Genomic DNA, 22415 nt, shown 5'->3' with positions numbered 1-22415 from the left:
TTTACTTTGGATACTTGTACAGTTTTAATTTGCAAACAGAATTTTTATAACAAATTTCATTTTTCCAAATCATGTCTACTTGTAAACTTTTTTTTATAGAAAACCCAGGGATAAAATGAATTTTAAGTTGTGGAAGGCCTTAAATTATGTTACAGTAGAAAATACAGGAGGTAGAAGGTAACTCAAAAAACTAATGCAATGTTAGAATCAAATCTATAGCTCCTGTAAGCTACTAACACATGGTTTTAAAAACCTAAATCTGGTGTTCTCTAATGACCATAGAAAACACAAACATAAATTTGCCATGAGAGCCCTTATATCATGCTTGATACAGGGAGGTAGGATGTAAGAATCAGAAGGACACAAGACATGACGTTTTATCTACTGCTCCTGTTTGCTTTACTGTTTTTGACAACTTAGTCACCTTCTTCAGTTTCAGACTCAGATTCTGAAAGAAAACAAACAAGCATTCCAGCATGAGAAAACTTACTCAAATGAATGCACAGTAAGCAAAGCAGAATTGCATCAGGCTTACTCACCTTCCTCAGCATTCTTGAGCCATTCTACAAACTTTTTCATTTGTTCCAGAAAGACACTCTTTCCTTTGGCAACATGTGCATCCTTATACCATTTCAGGATGGGTTCTTCACTTAGCACCTCAGCTGTTGAAAACAAAGTGGGGTTAGGGCAAGTTGCATCTATCCCTTCACGCAGCACAGCTCAGAAAAGAGATGCCAAGTCATATCATGTGTTTTCAAAGCACAGAAGTGCTTAAATGCAAACCCTCTAAAAAAACAACCACCAGCAAGCTTGCCAAACCACATTCCTCATGCTCCGCGGTCTTAGCATTGTTTGGGCTGTAAATTTCCACTATACTTGACCAGTTCATCAAGCAATGCATTTTATATGTTGCTCAATCACATCTTTGTAACTGAAGCCTCATTAGGACACCCTATTTTCATCAACAGGATACTCAAATAAATCTCAAAAAAGCCACTTGACATCACAATAGGGGGCGGAGTTCTGTTAACACTATTGTGGCTTGTCAAGTAATTTGTTTAAGCAGATGCAACATCAGAAGACAAAACACCCTTTTCAATTGGCATAACGGAATTATGGGCTGCAGCTTTCTTCTTGGAGATTAAGACTTTACTGATAAGCATCAGAAGCTACAGGTTAAGTAGTTAAAATGAGTTAGAGTTAAAATGTTAAACTCTTGAGTGTTCTATCTTCTTTTACACATGACTGAGTGTTAAAGCATTACCTTTGTAGAAGAGCACCACTATTTTCTGGAAGGCTTTCATGAAGTGGATGTTGTCATAACAGTACTCCTGAATCTTGAGCAACAGAGTCAGTTCAGACTGACCTTGGGTTGTAAAGGCAGCAAGAAGAGGGCTGTATTGCTGTGAATATTATAAACAGTTAACATACAGGAAAAAAACCATACACGCTTCTATTCTGATCAACAGCTCCCAGTTCTCCATAAACAGGCCTAACATTCTATCGCCTTTTAAATGTGTTGGAGAGCGAGTTATGGGTGGTTGTTTTTTGTATTACATATTTTGTGCTTTCATTTTGTTTATGATGTGAACCGCCATGTGATCTTCAGATGAAGTGTGGTATACAAATTTAAATAATAATAATAATAATGTTTTGCCTACTAGTTATGCACAAGCTAGTGTACACCAGAATACAGCTTAAAATTGGGCTTATCAGAAATCATCAATACATTAATTTGTCCTAAAATGGACATGTACATTTTCAAACCCTGCTGCCAGAAATGCCTCTTTCATGAAGGAAAAAAATCCTGACAGCAAAAACCAGCTGTCTGGGAACTTCCAAGAGGACTTCCCATAGACTTCCATTGAAATGAACTGCAGCTTCTCATTGTTCCTGGTCACTGGCCACATTTGCGGGCACTCATGGGAGTTATAGTTCAGCAACTTCTGGAGGGCCCAAGGTTCCCCACCCCCATCTTAGAAGCATGCTGCGCCAAGTTAACTATTAGTGATTTCCCATTTTCTTTTACAGACAGAAGAGTAAATAAGATTTTTCGAAATCCAGGAACTCAACATTTTAGAAAGAATGTGAGCCCTACATTGTGGCATTCAGGGTACATTTTGAACGGAATTACACTGAATGAGATAATAAGCTTATATTAAATCAGGAGAAATGAAGAGAATACATTTGAAAAATCTAGTTCTTACTCTAATGCAGCCCATTCTCTGCATATCAAGATTGGCAATACAGTATTATGACTGGGACTGTATAACATTATGCAGCGTAGCATACTTCTAACCGCTAACCTTCTTTTTCAGGGTTCTAGCCACTAGCTTTCATTCCCTGCCCTACTGTCCAGGGCACATTTTGTGACCACTGAGCAGGTTCAGTCCCATATTGGCCTGTTTGGGGCTTTCACTCTCTCCTCTTCTGGGGCGTGTGTGTGGGGAGACACATTCATGTACAACCCCAGCTACATTCATTTAAAAAAGAAAAAAGAAAATTCTCATTTGATTTGTTTGCAAACCTCAGGGTTACCCCTAATATGACATCTGCATGAGCACCTGAAAACTCAGCTGGATACAGAGGGAATGATCATGTGGACTTGGCACCCATGCCTGCACTGCAATGGACCCACAGAAGTTTATTTATATGATATACTTTTTAAAAAAATGAACATAAAAATACCTTCAAGTGCTTGATGGCTTGTTCCGCTACTAGCTCCTCTTTTTTGTTCCATTCCACAGTGCTCATTACACTGGACCAGATAATGCCTATCACAGTCTGTTCTGATATGTTGTTTTTCTTCATCTCTTCCTTGACATACAAGATGATCTAGACAAGCAATTCCAGGGAGTGTTACATAACATACTTGCACGTGTATTGACAAGCTTTGCTTAGATTTTCAGATATAGATTTCCTTGGGCCTAGAGATTAGCTTTGTTCTACCCAAGCAGTAAATGGCACCACCCTCGAGTAATAACAACTACAACTACTACTGCTGCTGCTGCTGCTACTACTACTACTACTTATTTATACTCCAGCCACTCTGGGTGGCTCCCAACAAAATTTGAAGCACAATAAAGCATCAAACAACTGAAGAAGACACCTTCACCCCGGTATGGTTCCCCTTCATCACATACACAGCCCAACAAGACAATGACAAAAATCTACCGACAGCATACAAATCAATATGGCTAACCTGACCCAAAATACCCGCCAACCCCACTCACACAGGAAACCAAAGATCACCACAGCCAACCACAAATGAACAACCACATCCCAAGCCAACTCCGACCTCTCTCACCGCCAAACGAGCACAAGCAAACAACAGAGAACCTACATAAACAATGCTGACACCAAACTCATATCAAGTAAAAAAGAAACACAGTCACCCCGTCCCACCTGCCTCCCCGTCCCACCCACTTCTTCCCCCCTTCCCCCCTTTCTTTTCTAATGTCTCACCAACACTGACTTATAAAAATGTTATATGGAAAAACTTGAGAGAGACATTGTACTACCTTTGAAAATCTTTAATAAAAATATTTTTTTTAAAAAAAATAAAGCATCAAACATTAAAAACTTCCCTAAACAGGGCTGCCTTCAGATGTCTTCTAAAGGTCAGATAGTTGTTTATTTCCTTAACATCTGCTGGGAGGGCGTTCCACAGAGTGGGTGCCACTACTGAGAAGGCCCTCTGCCTGGTTCCCTGAACTCTCACTTCTTGCAGGGAGGGTACATTGTGTACCACCTTTTAAGACATTTCTGTCATGACTCAGAATGTGAAATTCAAGGTGGGAACAGCCATTTTCCCATTCCTTTCTACAGTTCCTGCCTATAGACACAGGCATCTTGCTTCCCTTCCCCCACCCCCATTTTAGAATATAAAATCTTAATACATTTCTTATTGATCATGGACACCAAGCACAGAAACTGAGCAGCCCAAGTGTGCAGAGGGCTGATCTATGGTAGCCTTCCACCCTCCAAATTGTTTGGATCCCCAGCTACCATGAGCTATCAATGGCTATGCTGCCTGGGGCTGGTGGGAGCTCTAGTCCTAAAACATCTATGGTTTGTGCACTGTAACTTATCTATGGTTTGTGCACTGTAGCAACAACCAATCCTTAGGAAGCAAGGTGAAACCAGCCAACTCTGCCCCAATCCCTTGCCAAGGAAAAGGGTTCAAATCCCTGTTCAGTCACAGAGCTCCCTGGGCAGTGGCCTTGGAGAACGTCACCATCTTGCAGACCAGCTTTCTTCACAGGACTTACTGCATAGATCAGCAAGATAACCCAATGCATGGTTTCCTGGACTCCTTGCAGGATGCAAATGTGATAAACACAATAGCATTATTCACAGGTGAAAACAGGTACGTATGTATATGTGAACATGCTTAACTGTTCCTGAACATTATCGTTATTTTCACAAATATCTGCAGTTATTTCAAAAATTATTAAACAAGGTTTCATACTTCCCACCTTGCTGAGTGTCAGCATTTTACACTGTGCAGACATTAGTGCAATGTTAATTCGCCAAACACACTTGGAAAGAAAATATTTTAACAGCAAAAATTGTTACAGCAATTGAGACAGCTAGAAAACCAAGCTACTTTCACCTTCCTTGGTTGCCATGCCAGATGCCAAATTTAAGAAACAAGAGTATTAGAGACCAAAGAGGCTCATAAGCTATGAGCAGAGGAAACCATTGTACTTACATCCTTAAAGGGATCCCCACGTGACATCTGCTCCTGAAGTTCTTTCTGCAGTTCTTTACGAGCCCCTATGCACTGCTGGTTCCGGACGTATTCAGAAAGTTCCTTTAATCCTGCATCAGTGAAGTATTTTGTGAAGTGTTCAAGGCTTTGCTTGTTGGCTGGAAAGAGTTCCTGAAACATTTATATTGATTATTTGCGGTGTACTTAAAAAAAGTTGCACATCTCCATTTTCACCACCAAAAGTAATTATCTTATTTACTTACCATCAGCCTGTTGTCCATGTTGACTTTACGAAGACTAGCAGCCACTGCATTGATATCTTTTTCATTTATCCATGATTTGAAGAGTTTTACTGCAAAGGCTGCTGAAACACCTGCATGAGGAGTTGTATGGTTACTTTTAATACTCTTGAAGAGGTGTCCTGCTTAATATTGTTCTACTATCAGATGTGACTTACCCTTGGCCCTCCAGATGTGCTTGGACTCCCAACTCCCTTAAGTCCCATAGAACAAGGCCAATGGTCGAGAATGATGGGAGTTGTAGTCCATCTACATCTGTAGGCCACAGGTTAACATATAAAAACATAGGTGGTTTTGTTGTCTCAAACTGTTAGCAGATTTTGATAATGAAATCGCTCTTTGTGTATCATTTCCTGACTGGCTTCACGAGGAAAGGTTTTTCTAGCACTCTCACTGGACATGCATAGATCACACTGGATCAGGGTGGATAAAAATAAATGATTTAATTTTTTTTTTTAAAAAAAAATCGGATTTCTTTGATTTAAATCAGATTTTTTTTAAATAAAATGCTTTTTGGGGAAAATATATTACCATCCAAAGGTTATTCAATCATGAAATAAAGATTAGTTTTTTAATTATGTAGAATAAGGCTATATATGTTTAATTTTTTGGTAAATAAATTCCATTAATCCATTCACAATGTCATTTCTGCTCTTCCAGAGGTTTTTGTAAGATTATTGGGCAGATTCTCTGCCTACAAGGTATTATCACAGATGCTTGGTTTACTTTTGCAGTTCTCAAAACTGAATTTGACTCAGCAGAGATCACATGCCTCTTCTTCACAGCAAAAATGTTATAACATGAACAGAGTTGAGAAAAAGACCTTAATCCTATTGTTCTACAAACCTATGAATACAGAATCAACCCCTTCAGTGTTAAGTTTCAAGAAGTTCAGTGAACAGAATAGAAACAATATTTTTCTGATTGTTTGGAGTGGAATGGATCTAATAAATCTGTTTAAATTGTTATTATTAAGGTAATGATTATTTTTCTCCTTCCTAAGTACAACAGAAAAGTTGTCCAAATATGAATGATTAACCTATTAAACTGGAGATTAAAAAAAGTAGTATGAAAAGTTGTTATTCTAAAAATCTTCATCTACTTGCATATTAAAGTTATACCAGCAAGAATTAGTCTTTATGTAGAAAACTGTGATTTAAATCAAATCCACCCTGCACTGGATGATTATATGGTAAGGTTTTGCTTCACTATAACTAAAACAAATGCATAGTCTGTTGCCTAGCACCTACATCAAACTGTGAATCTTTAAAAAATTCTGGGTCTTGTAAAGTTCTGAGAAAAATACTCATATGCTAGGAAGTGGGGCTGGACAGGTCTTCCATTGGTGAAGAGAAACCTAACACTGCGCAGGAGTACACCTCTAAATATCAAAACAGATAGGGAACACTTCCACTACTCTAATTCCAAAATAGTTTACCACAATTACCTTCTTTAACTAGATTCTCATTATACAGACTGTTGAGAATTGACGCATTAAGTGTCCCATTGGCCAGAAGAATACCCGTCAGCATGGCCAGTTTGTTCCGCTCAGACTCTGAAAAACCTTTCAAGAATAGCAGCAACTGCAAAGGGTAAAAGGTATAGTCAACACTCTGAAACAAGTGAAGAAGTGAAATAATTTATGTATCACTGGAAACAAGAAAAGGACTCCCTTTTGCAGAGTTTTTATTACAGTGACTGAAAGTCTTACGCAAAGTTTCTGCACAGCCACTTACTCTGATGCCTATGGAGAACTATATCCTCCCAGTAACCAGAAAATGGAACTTTTATAAATGGGACAGAAATTACTGTACTGTATTCTTTTCTTTCAGGCCCTAAGTGACTAGCCAAGGAATATGTGCACATGCAGACTAAATGTTTTGCTAAATAGTAACAAACACATAAATAAATAAATATACAGGAGTATCTGTAAAGCCATGGTCTGAAAAGTAGTTTCAAGTTGCAATACCTTTTTGACTTCATCCTCAAAGCCTTTTTCCAGGTATTTATAACGCCTGATCAGCTTGTTAAAGACCTGAAAGACAAATGTAAGCAATTAAGACTATAGTTTTCATAGAAAAGGTGGGCAACCTGATACTTAGGGGCCATATGCAGCCCTGCTTTCATTTTATGTTCCCCCAGCGCCTTCAGAATCTTCCCCAGCATTTTTGCATCCCAGCAGAGTAACTATCTTTCTGTCAATTTCCTCATTTTGTCAGGCTTTCCCCCTCTCTATGTAATTTCAGAACAACTGGAAGAAGCAGTATTTTTACCTGATAAAATCAAGTGATTTTTAAAAACTTTCCCCCCCACTTCTTATTTGACTTGAGGATAAGGAAATCCCACCCCTCCAATAATCCAGAACACTTTTGTCTCTGGCTGTGCCCATCACTGCTCCGGCTCTGGTCAGTGCCAGCAGGCATCCCTCAGCAATTAAGCCCTCAACAGATAAAAAGGTTTCCAATCCCTGTTGGGCTCAATCAACAACTCTTTATACATGCATCTTGCTTTTTGTGTGTGTGTGTTTATATTGCAGGGAGGTAGAATCAAGAACAGCCATTTTTTAAAAACAAACCTGAGCAAATGCTTGCATCGTTTCTAGGTCTTCCTGTGCTGCAAACACACAGACATCTGTGCGCATCATGTCATCTGCCAGTGTACCACCTGGGGCTAATGAGAAATTGGTGTTAATAGTTTTATAAGAAAAGCTAACATTGGCTAAGATCACTTTCACTACTGTAATTAGAACAGCATTTAAATTTAATACAATGCAATGTGCAGTAAATCAACAGCAAGTGAAAACCAACTATTTAAAGTTCAATGGCAAATGGAGCAAGATAAAAATCTTTACCAGTGCTAAGAATTAGGAACCCCACCTTTTTACAGGCATGCTAGTTTTTCAGGAAAACACTGAAGTTTGACTAGAAGCTTTCATCTTCCTAAATTTGAACTGGATCATCAGTTGCTAACACCTACCACAAGATACTACGTCACTTCTGTGTTTTGCAAAGTCCTTCACAGAGAAAAGAGCTCTAATGCTATTATATTCTGGAGGTTACAGAGGCTGCTTAATCAGTAGCAACTGAGATCATGACCAATGAATGGTTGGTTAGTTTTAAGATCCAACCATGCAAATACACAGGCACATTTGTAAACCAAAGAGCCCCTCTTAGGTTCACTTACCCAGCATTCCACCAGCCACCAGAATGTCAAAGAGTGTCTCTGCATAGCGGCGATAATCAAGTTTTGCTCCAGAAGCATCAAGGAATTTTGCTACTGCTTCCAAGTCACTGCCAGTTTCATTTAATCCTTGAATAATACAGTCCTGAAACTGAGTGGGGTCAAACCTCTCTTTTTCATCTGCAATAAATAAATAAAATATTCTGTGAACATAGTACTATTTATTACATTGTTTCTTAATACAAAATCATATTACAGAGAGTGGCCCCAAAGTAGGTATACAGTTCAATCAATGAAATTCATCACAACAAATTATATGGGTACAAATAACACACACAACAAAGTGGCAGTTAATTTCAGGCTGGCAGTTGGAAAAAATAGTGGAGCCAGATAAAATTTATTTTATTATTATTATTATTAGAATAATTTATATACCACACTATACCCGGAAATCTCAAGAGTGGTTCACAGAACAAGATAAAATGATTTTTCTTTACTGATAAAGTGAATGATGACAACAAACTTGTGTCAAAAACAAAGAAAGTGGATTCTAAAGCAGTATTACCTACTTTGGGAAACTCTGTAACGTAGCTCCTCAATAGATGCTGAGGAACAGAAAGATTGGAAACCTTTCTTCTTTGAAATACCCTTTGAAAGTCTGGGCTGACCAGGAAGTAGGGCACTCAAATCATTCTAATTCACTAGAGAACAGTACAGTGTTACCTCTAGTTATAAACATAATTCGTTCCGGAGGTCTGTTCTTAACCTGAAACTTTTCTTAACTAGAGGTGTGCTTTCGCTAATGGGGCCTCTTGCTGCCACTGTGCCGCCAGCACAAGATTTCTGTTCTCATCCTGGGGCAAAGTTCTCGAGGTAATTCTTCCAGGTTAGTGGAGTTTGTAACCTGAAGTGTTTGTAACTCGAGATACCACTGTAGTGAGTAAGAGAGCCTTCTAGGGCTGGGGCATGACACGGCCTCTGTATATGTGAAATCCCGAACCCAGTTCCCCAGTATTTCTCACTCTTGTTGTACCGTATTTTTCGCTCCATAGGACGCACTGGACCATAGGGCGCACCTCATTTTTAGAGGAGGAAACCCAGGGAAAAAACATTTTTCTGGTTTTCCTCCTCTAAAAGCCCTGTTTGTTTGTTGTTGTTGTTTTTTAGGATCAGCTGAAAGTTTTGCAGCTGTTTTTGCAAAGGCAAAAGGCCTTTTTTTAGGATCAGCTAAAGGCTTTGCAGCTTTTTTGCAAAGGGAAAAGCCCTGGTTTGTTTGTTTTTTGGGTTTTTTTTGAGGATCAGCTAAAGGTTTTGCAGCTTTTTTGCAAAGGGGGAAAAGCAAAGCTCCTTTTGCAAAGGGGGAAAAACAAAGAGGAAAAGCCCCATTTTTATGGGGTTTAACTCACATTTCTGAAAAATCTTAAGGAAAAGGAGCCATTTCTACTGTTTCCAGACAGATAATCTAATCAGCCAGTCACATGTCCTGGGGAAACAAACAACCTCCCTCTGCAGCACATTCAACAAAGGAGGGCAGGGCTGAAAGGGAGCCGGGACTCTTATCTCTCTCCGATCTATTTCTGATCAGCTGCTGAGCGGGGTCCTTTCAACACTCCCTTTTCTCTTTGTAAAATAAAAAGCACAATCTGCTTTTGGCTCCTGGGCAATTCAGCTCCAGGGACCACCATTCGCTCCATAAGACGCACAGGTATTTCCCCTTACTTTTTAGGAGTAAAAAGGTGCGTCTTATGGAGCAAAAAATACGGTACATGTTCATATTGCTGATACATCAGCCTTTGCCAGCCAGGTGCCCTCCAGATGTTCTGGACTACAACATATATCTGGCTAATACCAAGCTGTAGTCCAAAACATCTGAATAATCACAATACAAAGAAACACAACAAGTTTTGTATATGGACAACCATCACACTGTATGGAACACTGCTGAGATAGAAGGTTGGCATTTAATATACTGCACATCAGGGGGGCATATTATGGCCATTTTCCACTATAAAGTTACAGGAGATTTCCATTACACTTTGGAGGCCCATCACCAGGCCCTTTAAAGACCTATGCTTTCCCCTTTTTTGCATGATATATGGTTTGGTATTTTTAGCAAAAAAACAAACAAACAAACCCTTTTCTGTCAAGAAGTGTGGTTTGTATTCAAAGAAAGTTACCTTTAAAAAGTTAGCACCCACGTCCCATCGATCAAAATAAAATGGTTCCATATCAGCCTTTGGCTACACCCTTCTTTTTCTGGCATGGCATCAGTAAATTGACAACAATTTCCTGAATTATCAGCCAGTATCCAGCCCAGGTTGTGGAAGTCATGAGTTTTCAGGTTGTGGAAGTCATGAGTACAGCATTCATAATTGAGCAACCATTAAGGTCTGTTTCAATTTTCCACTAACATAGGTTCCCTTTCAGTTTAAGTAGGGATTCTGACACAAATCAGTTTATTACTTCGCAAGCTAACTCTGACCAGCAGTTCCAAGAGCTATTTCTACCTCTAGCCATTTGATTACATTCTGGTTCTCTGTATAAAAACCCTCATTTGAATGCCTTGCAGAAGTTCTCTTTAAACTCATCTATTTAAAAAAAAACTTCATGGGCCTGCCTTCATGAATATGCTATATCCCTCAAGATCTTTGAATGGCCAGCTTCTCAGCTTCAAATAAGCCACTTATCTGTACTAGAACACAAGAAACTCTCACTGTAAGATACCAGAAGTACACAACAGACGGAAAACTAAGGGCCACAGTCACAGCAAAATCCTTTTTGGCATTAGTGTTGTCAGTTTGAGAACTCTCTTAAGCCAAGAATATCTGCTAAAAAGCAATCAAAATATCAGCTGCACCTGAAATCTTAATTTCTGTTTTAACCTATTACCAGTCTATTTATAATGGGCTAAAATTTTAGCACCACCCACAGAAATTCAAAGTTAAGTTATAATTGCTTGCTACTCCACTTCTGAAAACGTTACATGATGGTAATAAAAATTTCTGAAAACATTACATGGAAGTAAATTCCATTAATATGAGAGGATAGTCTTTCACTTATGACATTTAGAACTCAGGTATCACTTTTCTTTGATCGTCAAAATACTGAGCATTTGTTATCCAAAGACTAATACCACAGTATTAAGTCATGTGTGTACTCCAGCTCACCCACCATGTTTCAGCAGATCAAGACAGTACTTATCTATTTCTACTTCTGGGTCCCACTCCCACTTACTAATTTCATTTGTTTACTGGAATTCCATCCTTTTCACTCATTCAGTTTCATTCTTTCTCACTTATTTGAGCAGAGCAGTACTAAACAGCAGATTACACTCTTTTCCCTAGAACATCCTGACAAGAAGTGTGCAGCTCCTTCAGTTTCAAAGGTTTAACAAAAACAAAACAAAAAAGCTGGAAGGTCCACTTTTCTCTCCTTTTACTGAAGAAACACTGAACAGACACACACTCCTTAACATAATTACTACCCACAAGTTAGTATTCCTGTGCTTTCTGGCATGCCACATAGCCAGTTGGCTGGACTATTTATATGTCATAGTAGCAAGAGATATACGCCCTGTGCAGAGGCAAAATTAAGGCCCTTTCCTAGCCATAACACCTTTGAAAGCTCATAGTTGACCAGCTTGAAGAAAAGTTAAATATAGCACCTACCCATCTAAAACAAACATCTCCCCTAAAGCCAAGCATTAAAGCACCATGAAAATTTGAATCCATGGGTACAAATACCATGTGGCCCCATGGAGCCTTCAATGTAGGGTTCCTCAGGGTTCGATTGTGTTCCCCCTGCTGTTTAACATCTACATGAACCAGCTGAGTGGAGTCATCCAGAGTTTTAGAGTATGTTGCCAGCAATATGCTAGCGACACACAGCTCTTCTTTTCTCCTTTACATCTGCAGTTGTGGCAGCAGATGTGTTGGACCATTGTCTTGCCTCGATAATGGATTGGATGAGAGCCAAAAACTAAAACTCATTCCAGGTAAGATTGAGGCACTGTTAGTGGGTGGTTCTCTTGATGGATGGATAGGAGGTTGCCTGGTCTTGATGGAGTTACATTCCCTCTAAAGGAATAGATACACAGGTTAGGGCTACTTCTGCATCCATTGCTGCAGCTTTGCCCAGGCCTTTGGCTAATTAGCCAATCTATGGCCTTTTAAACTGTGTGTAGATTGTTGTTTATTTGTTTGTTACTATGGGATTATTTTAGTGGTTTTATACTATTTGATGTTGTAAACCACCCTGTGATCCTTGGGTGAAGGGCAGGTGTGGAGGGTGCATACAGGATTAGACAGAGAGGAAGGGGGAAGTCCTGCTGCATCAGCATAAGTCTATTTCACACAAGCAAGGATGCTGCTGCATACAACTCGCAGTGAACAATTTTGTTCAAGCTCAGTAGGTGAGAACATCAGTCTATCAGATAAATCAAAGGCTGTATTCTGATTTTTAAACAGACTAAAAACCTGTCACTGGGAGACAAAGGAGAATGGGTTCCTTAGTTCACTGGCTTTAATAAAATTAAGATTTTAGGTCAAAGTATATTTTTGTTTAAAACAAATGTTTTTATTTTAAAAGCAGGTGGTAAATGAAGAAAAGAACAAGGATATTGATACTACTCTTACTCTTGCATTATATGTACAATATAGCTGCCTTAATATAAAGAAGGTATAGTTGATCAAGGATCAATTCTAAAGACTTTCCACCAAACTGTCAAAGCAGCTTGCTTTCTCTCTCTCTCTCTCTCTCTGTGTGTGTGTGTGTGTGTGTAAAAACACAGTACAGAGTACAGACCACAAGCAAACTTTCTCTCAAGATGTCCAACTGTATTAGACAGAAACAATTTAATTAAGTAAACATATAATTAGACTTACCTCTTTTCCTAGTTTTAAAACGCTGGCCTGATAGCGTTGGCTTTTGCTGCTTTTGATTATTCATAAAAGACACCCTATGGAAAGAAACAAAATTTTCAAGATGTATCAGTTAAGCAGATGATCCCCAAGAGTTTTGGAAGACTTCAGTTAAGCCTCTGCCAGCTATTGGCAACATCCTAAAAATTCGTCTTAATTGTTTCCTATTTTATTTAAGTATTCTACTTTAATGTTTGGAAACATTAAGTATTTACAAACCTTTTCCTATGTTTCAAAATACATTACAGACCTCGGGTTCTATGATGCCTAAATTGAGTAAATCTGGGCTGAGAGATTAGAAACATGCTGTTTTTCTTCCTCCTTCTCCCCCTTGCATAAGAATTCCCTTCTCCCTTTCCCAGTTGGTTCTTACCACAGTTTTCCCTAAGATCTAAATTGAACAAACTACAGTATGGTTAGTATGGTCAGTATGATCTGAATCTATGGTTTGAAGACCAAATACTTTGACTTCTGAGATGAGTAGTTGATACTGGACCAGCAGTTATCAAAACATCAGAGCGCTGGGCCTGAGACCAAGAGACTCATACAAATCAAGATCTATTAATGAACTTGGGGGTCAAACTTAACTTGAAATCAGGGGACTTCCAACCTCATTTTTACCAGTACTCTGCCTAAAACTAAGTAAGGCCATAAATTAAGTCAGGACTAGCCCCTTGACAAAGTGTTCTCTTGTGGGCCATTTCCTATGTCAGTGGGCTCTGGTGGGCTTCAAGGGCTATGCTCCAAACACTGCTGGGTACATGGTCTAACTATCTTTTTATTTCAGCGCAATGCCCCATAGCAACACTTGGCTAGGGGCACTGTGATAGATTTTAAGTTGGTTAGATCCAGTTGCCTGACACTGCCAGCAGTGTTGGGCCAGGAATGGCAGGTGCTGACATAAGTATAGAATAGAACAGAACAGAATAGAAACAACATTTTTTTTATTGTGCTAGCCCATCCAATTCTTTCTTCCTGATCTTTCTAGCTGCCAAGGCAGCATTGGCCCCAAATATATCCCACATCATGAGATGAATGTATCAAGATAGCCAAAGGGTACATGGCTATGTCCTCACACCTCGACTTCACAATTATAGGTAAAAAGAGAGGCTCTCAGTCCAAATGTATTAATTGTATGCATAAAATCCAGCCTTAACACAAAAAAGCAAAAGCATGAACTGCATTTAAGGCTTCATGGGAAAAGGGAGAGGTTGGGGGCAGGCGGAGCAGATTTAAAGGGGTGTTTGTGGTACTCTGAATACCCCAATATGTCTGTAGTCCTATGCACACTTCCCAGTAACTAATTGCACCTGAACAAAATGGGATGATTCTGAGCAGGTGTGCTGAGAATTACAGTACAGTTATCTGCTCTTACAAAAAATGATAGCTGTCTATAAAACACAAGGCAGGACCAATGTTCCTCCTCCATATTTCTAGGTATTGGGGTGTGAATGAAGTTTTGGGGGTGGGCCAAAATTTCTCAGAATTCCTGAATGCATTCCGGGAGCATGTAGCATAGCCAGTGAAATTAGCTACCCCCTTCCACGTTTGGGAGGTGGCAAGGGTTGGATTTTGAGGGGTCGAAACTTAGCAGCAACCCCATGGCTACTGCTTAGCTAGGGGAAAGCCCCCCCCCCCCCGCCACAGCGTGTGCCTTGGAATAATGTTACATCAGGACACAGTGTAAATTCAGGGCGCTCGGGGAGAAGGAAAATAACTTAAGACGCCCTTCACGCTTTTGCAAAAAGAAAAAAAATGCAGGGGGGGGGAGGGAGGAGAATGCAAAAAGCTGTTTTATCCACAGGGCTCATTTCACCCGTCTTCGTGGTATTTAAAAATCCTACTTTCCCCAACATGGTCTCTCCCAGAAAAAAAAACTAAGAGTCACGAGCGCCATACAGATTTTGGAAAACGTGCCAGTTTATAATCTTGCACTGAAGCAAAAGGCTGAGAAATTATTTTCAAAATGCAATCGCCAAACGTTAAGTCCCCTCCTCCTCCTTCCCCACCAGGCGCCACCCACTCAGCCCCGGGACGTGTCCCCACCCTTCACCCCTCAGGAGAGACACCCCACCCCCCTCATCTACAAACACGGGCAGGCCGTGTTTTTTGTGTGCCGTAGTTGGGGGGGGGGGGTGGTGCCCCGCCTCGTGCCGCTGCCTAGGCCGGAAATGGGCCTTTTCCCGGAAGGCTCTTCCCTCAGCCGACCCGAGACGCCCTCCTCCCTCCCTCCCTCACGGCCACCGCGCGGCCTACCCACCGAGCCCTCCGGCGGAGGCGGCCGCTGCAGGAGCTGGAAGCGATGGCCCCGGAAAGGAAGGGAAGGGGGAAGTCTCCCGCTAGCGCCGCCCCGGCTAGGCTTGAGTCCCGCGCTGCCCCTCCCGGCCGCCGCCGCCGCCACAGCCGCGTCCCCTCCCTCCCTCAGCGGCGTCACTGCCCAACAGAGGCCGCCGCTTTGTTACCCGCCAGGCCGGGCCGGGCCAGAGGGCGCGGGCGGCGCAGAGTGAAGGGAAAGGAGGGGGGGAAAGAGGAGAGGGGAGAAGCAGGCCCAGCAACCGGCCCTGCCAGCGCGGCCGTTACGGACCGGCCTCGCGCCGCGCTCCCCGCCCAATCACCGCCCGCCAAGCCGCGTTCTCTCCCCACCCCCCCAGCGACCTATCAATCCCGCCGCGCGCCTCGGGCCTCACCGACTTTTAAGGCAGGAAAGGAACGTCCAAGGAGCACAAGCTTGACTAAGCGGCGCGAGGAGGACGAAGAAGGCGGGCGGTCTGAAGCGGCTTCAAGTCTCCACCCCTTTCCCTCTCCTCCTCTCCTACTTACTCCCTCCCTCCACACACAACCTCCCCCGCGAGGAGAGGAAACAACGCGAGAACACGCGGGTGACGGGCTGGAGGGAGGCGAGGCCTGCTGGGAAGAAACTATAGTATTCCTCACAGCCGTCGCACGGTGGTGGGGGGGGGAGGAGAGAGAAGAGCGTCGTGCTGGAGGGGCGGGTGCGTGACGCTGGCTGGGCCCAAAGGATATATAATTAGCTTTTTTTGTGGGGGCTGGGGGGGTTGATTATTTCCTCATACAGAGAGGGAGATAAAGTTAAAAACGAAGCAAGTGTGTTTGTTCTACCCTACCCCAGATTATTCCGGAAATGGGCTCGTCCAGCTCGCCCCCTCCCGAACTGCGTCACGTAGCAATTCGGCTGCGGGATTTGAAACGAGACTCCGCTCTCCCCTTCCACCCCCCCCTCCCTAAGTAGACGAGTCCAGGTTCGTCCTTTTCCGGGAATGCCCGGAATACTTTGTGGCGCAATTCATTGAGCCGAAGGAGGGGAATTGAAGCGGCAGAGGAGGAGCGCAGGTTGTTATCGCTGTAGGAGGAAGCAGGCCAGAATTTCTGGTTGCTTTTGAAATTTCGTCTGTCTCGAAACAGTGAGAGCTTGCAAAAATAAATAAATGGTGCTTATGACTTTTATTGTTTCCGCGTTTTTATATGTATGATTTACTTGAGATTCCTGCTTTGCAGGGGGGGGGGGTTGGACTAGATGACCCTGGGTACCCTTCCAACTCTACAGTTCTATGATTTGGTGGTAGCAGTTTCCATCAGCCAAAGGGAAAAGGGGGAAGTGGAAATATGCAAAGGTTCATTTGCTTTTAAACTCAGTCGGGTTTTCTAGTGTGAGGAAATGGTAAATTATCTGGCGCTCCCTGCACTGTGAGGGGAGCAATAATCATCATTATTAATTATTCCCGTTGTAATCCTTGATATTCTTACAACACCGTGTTCAGGATTTGAGACAGGTCACTCATGCCAGGGGTCAGCAAACTTTTCCAGCAGGGAGCCAGTCCACTGTCCCTCAGACCTTGTGGGGGGCCCAGACTATATTTTGGGGGGTGAAGAATGAATGAATTTCTATGCCCCACAAATAACCCAGAGATGCATTTTAAATAAAAGCACACATTCTACTCATGTAAAAACACCAGGCAGGCATCACAAATAACCCAGAGATGCATTTTAAATAAAAGGGCACATTCTGCTCATGTAAAAACACGCTGATTCCCAGACCGCCTGCGGGCCATTCAGAAGGCGATTGGGCCAGATCCGGCCCCCAGGCCTTAGTTTGCCTACCCACGACTCATGCCTTCATTACAGGGGCTGGATGCAAAATTGGGTTACAACAACCCTGCACTGTAGTCAGGAGGTATTATCCTTACGGTTGGCACACCAGCCAGTGGCCTGGGCAAGTTGTGTCAAGCCAAATGTGTATTATTACTTGATCATGACAAGATACTTCATGTTCTGAGAATGACGCTGTGTAGGGGGAGTGGGGGTTATTGCTTTGTTTTGCTCTTGCTTATATTAAGTTTTTTAAAAAATAAATAAAATCTTGTGTTTTTATGTTGTGAACTGCCCTGAGATCTACAGGTGATGGGCAGTATACAAATTAATTAATTAATTACATAATAGGTGGCAGTTTATCTTTTGTTTGTTTGTTTGTTTCATTATGGTATCACTTGTCAGCGAGAGTGAGATCTGCTTGTGCCCTAGGCCTCCCAACATTCGGGAGAAAACTGTGCAGGGTAGCAAATTCTATCGCAGTAACTGCAAACACCCACCAAATGACACACGCACTGAGTGGCAAGCTCAAAGACAGAGAGACCCTGGTTCAAATTCTCACTTGGCCATGGAGCCTATTAGGTGATGCCTGGTGAATCTCATACAGTACACTGAGCCTGACTCTTGAGTTCTGTGAGGGAAAAATTAAAAAACGGGTGGGGGTGGAGGTGGGCTGCTCTGGACTCCTTGGGGAGACAGCAAAATACAAATGAAGTAAGTAATTGCGACTCGCTGTACAGTTTCATGACAACAATTTTTTTTAAAATTAGTGTATGTCTCTAATCTCTTGAAAACAATAGTTCTCAAATCATTATGCAAGTAAAGGTGATCAGCGTCAGGATAATGAGTGATTAAAGTTAATGCTTTAAAAGTACTTGACCATTATTTTACCAGCTAACTGCCTCCCTTTTTATGGGTCTGATACCCTGCCCCAGGTATGGTTCAGGTTGAGGAACAGAACGATGGCTTATGACGGCCTTGCAACATAGTCCAGAGTTGCTCCTATTTTGCAACTAAAATTTGCCCTCTGGCCTCCACAACTCGCCTTGGCAGCACGTGATCACTTTCTGCTTATGGTAGTTTTCTGTTTTCTCAACAAAAGATATTGCTGCGTGGGTCTACTCTTGAGTAAAGGTTGATTGAATACCAAGTCTGTGGGCAAGTTCCAGGAGAATGTCTCCTTAACTGGCAAGGGACAGAATGTATAAGCCAAATGAGTGCTTCAGAGCACTCCCCTGTGCCCTAACGTTTACTAAGTGATTCTCCCTACACCCACTTGATCCTCAAAACCCAAACCAACAATCTCACCCCTCTCTAACTCCTATGAATAAATGTTGAGGTGTATCTGTGTGTCCGGTAGGCAGCTACCCATTTGTAGCATTTTATATGCCTACAGTCAATGGCCATTACAATACAATATGAACACAAATCACAGATGTTAGATATACATTTGCTAATTCTCACAGTTTGGAATTACAATTTCTTATCCCTTATACCACGTCTATGCTTGAGTATGCGCCTGCTGAAATTCACAGATTTATTTTCGTACAACGATATAATTTTTAAAAATCTTGTCATACAGCTGAAATTAATATCGTCGTCCTTCTTGCGTGTGATTAGACACTTCTTATGAGGAAGAACATACAAAAGCGATCACAACTTCGGCGGAAAACCAGGACATTTAGTCTACTTCAATAGCCCATGGTTTATAGGTCCCAGGCTGGTCCTTTGGAATCTAAAATTGAGGGAGAGAAACAGAAGGGCTATTCTCATGTGCCATTTCATATTAGGAAATAAAAGAAAATCAACCAATATAAAACTTGTTTTAATGAGAGGAAAGCTACAGTGCATTGAAACATGTGAGATAGGAGTTTCTATCGCTCTGTACACACTTCAGCCTTTGAATCACTGTAGTCTAGTTTTTTTCTCTCTCTAACAGAACTTTTTTAGACATCACTTTGCAAGTGTCCATACCTGCATGCTATACAGGCAGCACAAACAGTTGTTATTTTTTATTTATTTATTCAACTTGTTAATCACTTTACCTTGCTCAGGGCAACCCAAAGTGACTTACGGTTGTGAAATCGTTCACACACACATACAGGGTGTGTGTCTTCTGGCTAGTGTGCATTAGTTTATTTGCCCCCATCCCTTTCAAGACCCCACTATAGTGGTACCTCGGGTTACATACCCTTCAAGTTACATACGCTTCAGGTTACATACTCCGCTAACCCATAAATAACGCTTCAGGTAAGGTACAGGTAGGTAGCCGTGTTGGTCTGCCATAGTCAAAACAAAATAAAAAATAAAAAAATTCCTTCTAGTACCACCTTAGAGACGTAGTTGGTCTCTAAGGTGCTACTGGAAGGAATTTATTTTATTTTATTTTATTGCTTCAGGTTAAGAACTTTGCTTCAGGATAAGAACAGAAATCGTGCTCTGGCGGCACAGAGGCAGCGGGAGGCCCCATTAGCTAAAGTGGTGCTTCAGGTTAACAACAGTTTCAGGTTAAGAACGGACCTCCAGAACGAATTAAGTTCTTAATCCGAGGTACCACTGTATTCTTCTTTCTCCCTCCTGTGAGTTTATTGATAGACTGGAAGGCCAACAGCAAAGGATACCTAGAGGCTTCCTCCAATGTAGTCAGCTTCATAACTGCATATTTATTTTCTTGTGGTGAGGGACTCTGGATATGCTCACAGCCTGCCTGCTCTGGCACCAGGCACACAGGAAACACCACACAATTTTATTTATTGAATAAGGAATGGTTGGGAGGGGGGAGGCACCATTTTGGCTTTTGCCTCAGCAGCAAAATATTTTGGAGTGACCTTGAGGGGGAGCCATTAGAAGCAGGAAGGGAGACACTTCCTGCAATGTCTTTTTCAAACCAGTTATCATATATCTCTATTACTATGAGGTATAAAAAAATGATTTTTTTTAAAGTCTCTTAAACTGTTATGCATATTATGGACCAAACCCGTACATACCTACACATACCTATACAAACTCAGAACAGAAGTACCGGTAAATCTCACTGAGTTCGATGAGGCTCACTCCCAGGAAATTAGCTACAGGTTTACAGCCTTGATGTCAAATATTCTAAAGAGCAGCCTTTAAAAGCTGTTTTGTAATGATAGTTTTTTGACACCCCCCCTCCCTGCCCTCCCTGTTGAAAATGCTAAGTTGTTGTTGTTGTTGGGCGCAAAATTGGTGAGTCCTGTGCCGCATCTTGGAGGTGAAGGGCAGGGGTAGGATTCTTGCTATAACCCAGGACTGAAGTGATTCTGTCAATAGTGCTCACTTGTGCTTTATTTAGCACCTTTCAAGTACAGTGGTCCCTCAGGTTACATACGCTTCAGCTTACAGACTCCGCTAACCCAGAAATAACGCTTCAGGTTAAGAACTTTGCTTCAGGATAAGAACAGAAATCGTGCTCTGGGGGCGCAGCGGAAGCGGGAGGCCCCATTAGCTAAAGTGGTGCTTCAGGTTAAGAACAGTTTCAGGTTAAGAACGGACCTCCGGAACGAATTAAGTTCTTAACCAGAGGTACCACTGTATTTGAAGCACTTACTGTCCGATTGTTCTTCTCATCCATCTGAATATTCCAAGGCGGTCACAGGTACCTATAGGTTCCCCTCCTATGTCAAATAAAGGTAAAGGTAAAGGTACCCCTGACCGTTAGGTCCAGTCGCGTACGACTGGGGTTGCGGTGCTCATCTCGCTGTATAGGCTGAGGGAGCCAGCGTTTGTGTGCAGACAGCTTCTGGGTCATGTGTCCAGCATGAATAAGCTGGTTCTAGCGAACCAGAGCAGCACATGGAAACGCCGTTTACCTTCCCGCTGGAGCGGTACCTATTTATCTACTTGCACTTTGATGTGCTTTTGAACTGCTAGGTGGGCAGGAGGTGGGACCGAACAACGGGAGCTCACCCCGTTGTGGGGATTCAAACCGCCGACCTTCTGATCAGCAAGCCCTAGGCTCTGTGGTTTAGACCACAGTGCCACCCGCGTCCCATGTCAAATAACTGGGGTCAAATAAGTGTTCTTTACTTTTTTAATAATACATGGAAGATGGATCTCCCTTGGGAGGTTCTGGACTCTCCTTCCTTGGGGGTTTCTAAGCAGAGGTTGGATGGCCATCTGTCATGGATGCTTTAGCTGAGTGTCCTACATTGCAAGGGGTTGCACTAGAAAGATGGCCCTTGGGGTCCATTCCAGCTCTATGATTCTATGTTTCTCTGCTTCAACAATATTTCATTATGTTCCTACCATTTTATGTAATTGTATTTTGTTTAAATTAAAAAATATATAAATAAAATATGTTCTATTTACAAACAAAACATTTACCGGTAAATAGCTACCTTTTTACTGGTAAAATGGGGGTGGGGCATGGACATAGCCAGGATTTTTGTTAGGGGGCGGGGACAGGCTTTTGTTAGGTGTTATAGGAATTCTAAGGTCTCATGATATATAAATCATATGTTCATAAATCTACAAGGCAAACACATACATAAGTATATAAACCACATGTCTGAAATAGTGCAGGAGAGCAATCCTGAAGCCATTCTGACTCTTCCAAATTGACCTGAAATATTTCTCTGCAGTGAGGAAGGAAACTGGAAAACCTCCCCATTGTCTCTTTGCTCAAATCCTGTCTTAAGGGCGTATTTGAGTATGAATAGGGTGAGGCTGTGACCTGGATTCAGGAACTAAGTATTTACCATCACAAAAGAATGGCCAGGCTGCCCAGGTAGAGGAATCAGTGACCATTATCAGGTATCCACTGACAAACAGGGATTTTGTTGGAGATCGCCTCCTTCTGTGATGTATGTATGATTTTTTGGGGTGGGTCTCTGGCTATAGGGTGGGTGGGCAACTTCAAAAGTCTGTATAAGGGCTTGCGCACCATTGTTCTGGGTCTCTCCTGCCTCCTGCATGTGGTTGTGAGCACCCTGTTGCAACAGTTAATAAAGATCAGGCTTACTAGCTGCCTTGCTTCTCAATATTCTCTGGTTGGCCTCTGTTATTTTCTCCTACTGATAGAGAACCCATATAAGGACTCTATGCGGGCTCTTCGATACCCCATAAGGGAAAGGGAGCAGTATTTTCTTGTAACATAGGGGAGGCGGAACCTCAGATTTGTATTGATTTTTACTTATTTTGGGGGCAGCTACGCCCACTAGACTAGATGGTCCT

General features: G+C 42.0%; 2 protein-coding genes across 6 annotated transcripts in view; both read right to left on the bottom strand.

The window, feature by feature from the left end:
- BZW1 (basic leucine zipper and W2 domains 1) lies at positions 1 to 15931 on the bottom strand. 4 transcript variants are annotated; one of them, XM_033169423.1, is made up of 12 exons: positions 15800 to 15931; positions 13077 to 13150; positions 8197 to 8373; positions 7589 to 7683; positions 6983 to 7048; positions 6461 to 6596; positions 4978 to 5087; positions 4715 to 4885; positions 2689 to 2835; positions 1265 to 1403; positions 540 to 662; positions 1 to 448 (listed from the first exon to the last, which is right to left on the bottom strand). In XM_033169423.1, exons 2-12 carry the CDS (start codon positions 13138 to 13140, stop codon positions 417 to 419), a joined length of 1260 nt encoding a protein of 419 aa, XP_033025314.1. In that variant the 5' UTR covers positions 13141 to 13150; positions 15800 to 15931; the 3' UTR covers positions 1 to 416. The 4 variants fall into 4 exon arrangements, with proteins under 4 accessions (XP_033025314.1, XP_033025324.1, XP_033025333.1 ...); XM_033169433.1 differs by having other exon boundaries at positions 15804 to 15930; XM_033169442.1 differs by lacking the exon at positions 15800 to 15931 and adding an exon at positions 15373 to 15497.
- A 2120-nt stretch (positions 15932 to 18051) lies between these two features.
- LOC117058297 (aldehyde oxidase 4-like) overlaps positions 18052 to 22415 on the bottom strand; it is a 72619-nt gene continuing 68255 nt past the window's right edge. For both annotated transcript variants that reach the window (XM_033169388.1, XM_033169380.1), the window contains exon 35: positions 18052 to 18954. In XM_033169388.1, coding sequence (XP_033025279.1) covers positions 18901 to 18954 — 54 coding nt within the window. In that variant the 3' untranslated portion in view covers positions 18052 to 18900. The remainder of the gene's footprint in view (positions 18955 to 22415) is intronic.

The sequence above is a fragment of the Lacerta agilis genome, chromosome 1 (assembly GCF_009819535.1).
Source record: "Lacerta agilis isolate rLacAgi1 chromosome 1, rLacAgi1.pri, whole genome shotgun sequence".
Taxonomy (NCBI): domain Eukaryota; kingdom Metazoa; phylum Chordata; class Lepidosauria; order Squamata; family Lacertidae; genus Lacerta; species Lacerta agilis.
The sequence above is the reverse complement of the archived record's forward strand: the minus strand, read 5'-3'. Positions and strand labels throughout refer to the sequence as shown.

Excerpts from the sequence above, each read along its gene's own strand:
- BZW1 (XM_033169423.1), bottom strand. The coding sequence starts at position 13,140 with ATGAATAATCAAAAGCAGCAAAAGCCAACGCTATCAGGCCAGCGTTTT. Across the intron at positions 7,684-8,196 it reads GGTGGCTGGTGGAATGCTGG|CCCCAGGTGGTACACTGGCA; the intron begins GTAAGTGAACCT and ends ATTTCTCATTAG. Across the intron at positions 6,597-6,982 it reads TTGAGGATGAAGTCAAAAAG|TTGCTGCTATTCTTGAAAGG; the intron begins GTATTGCAACTT and ends TACCCTTTGCAG.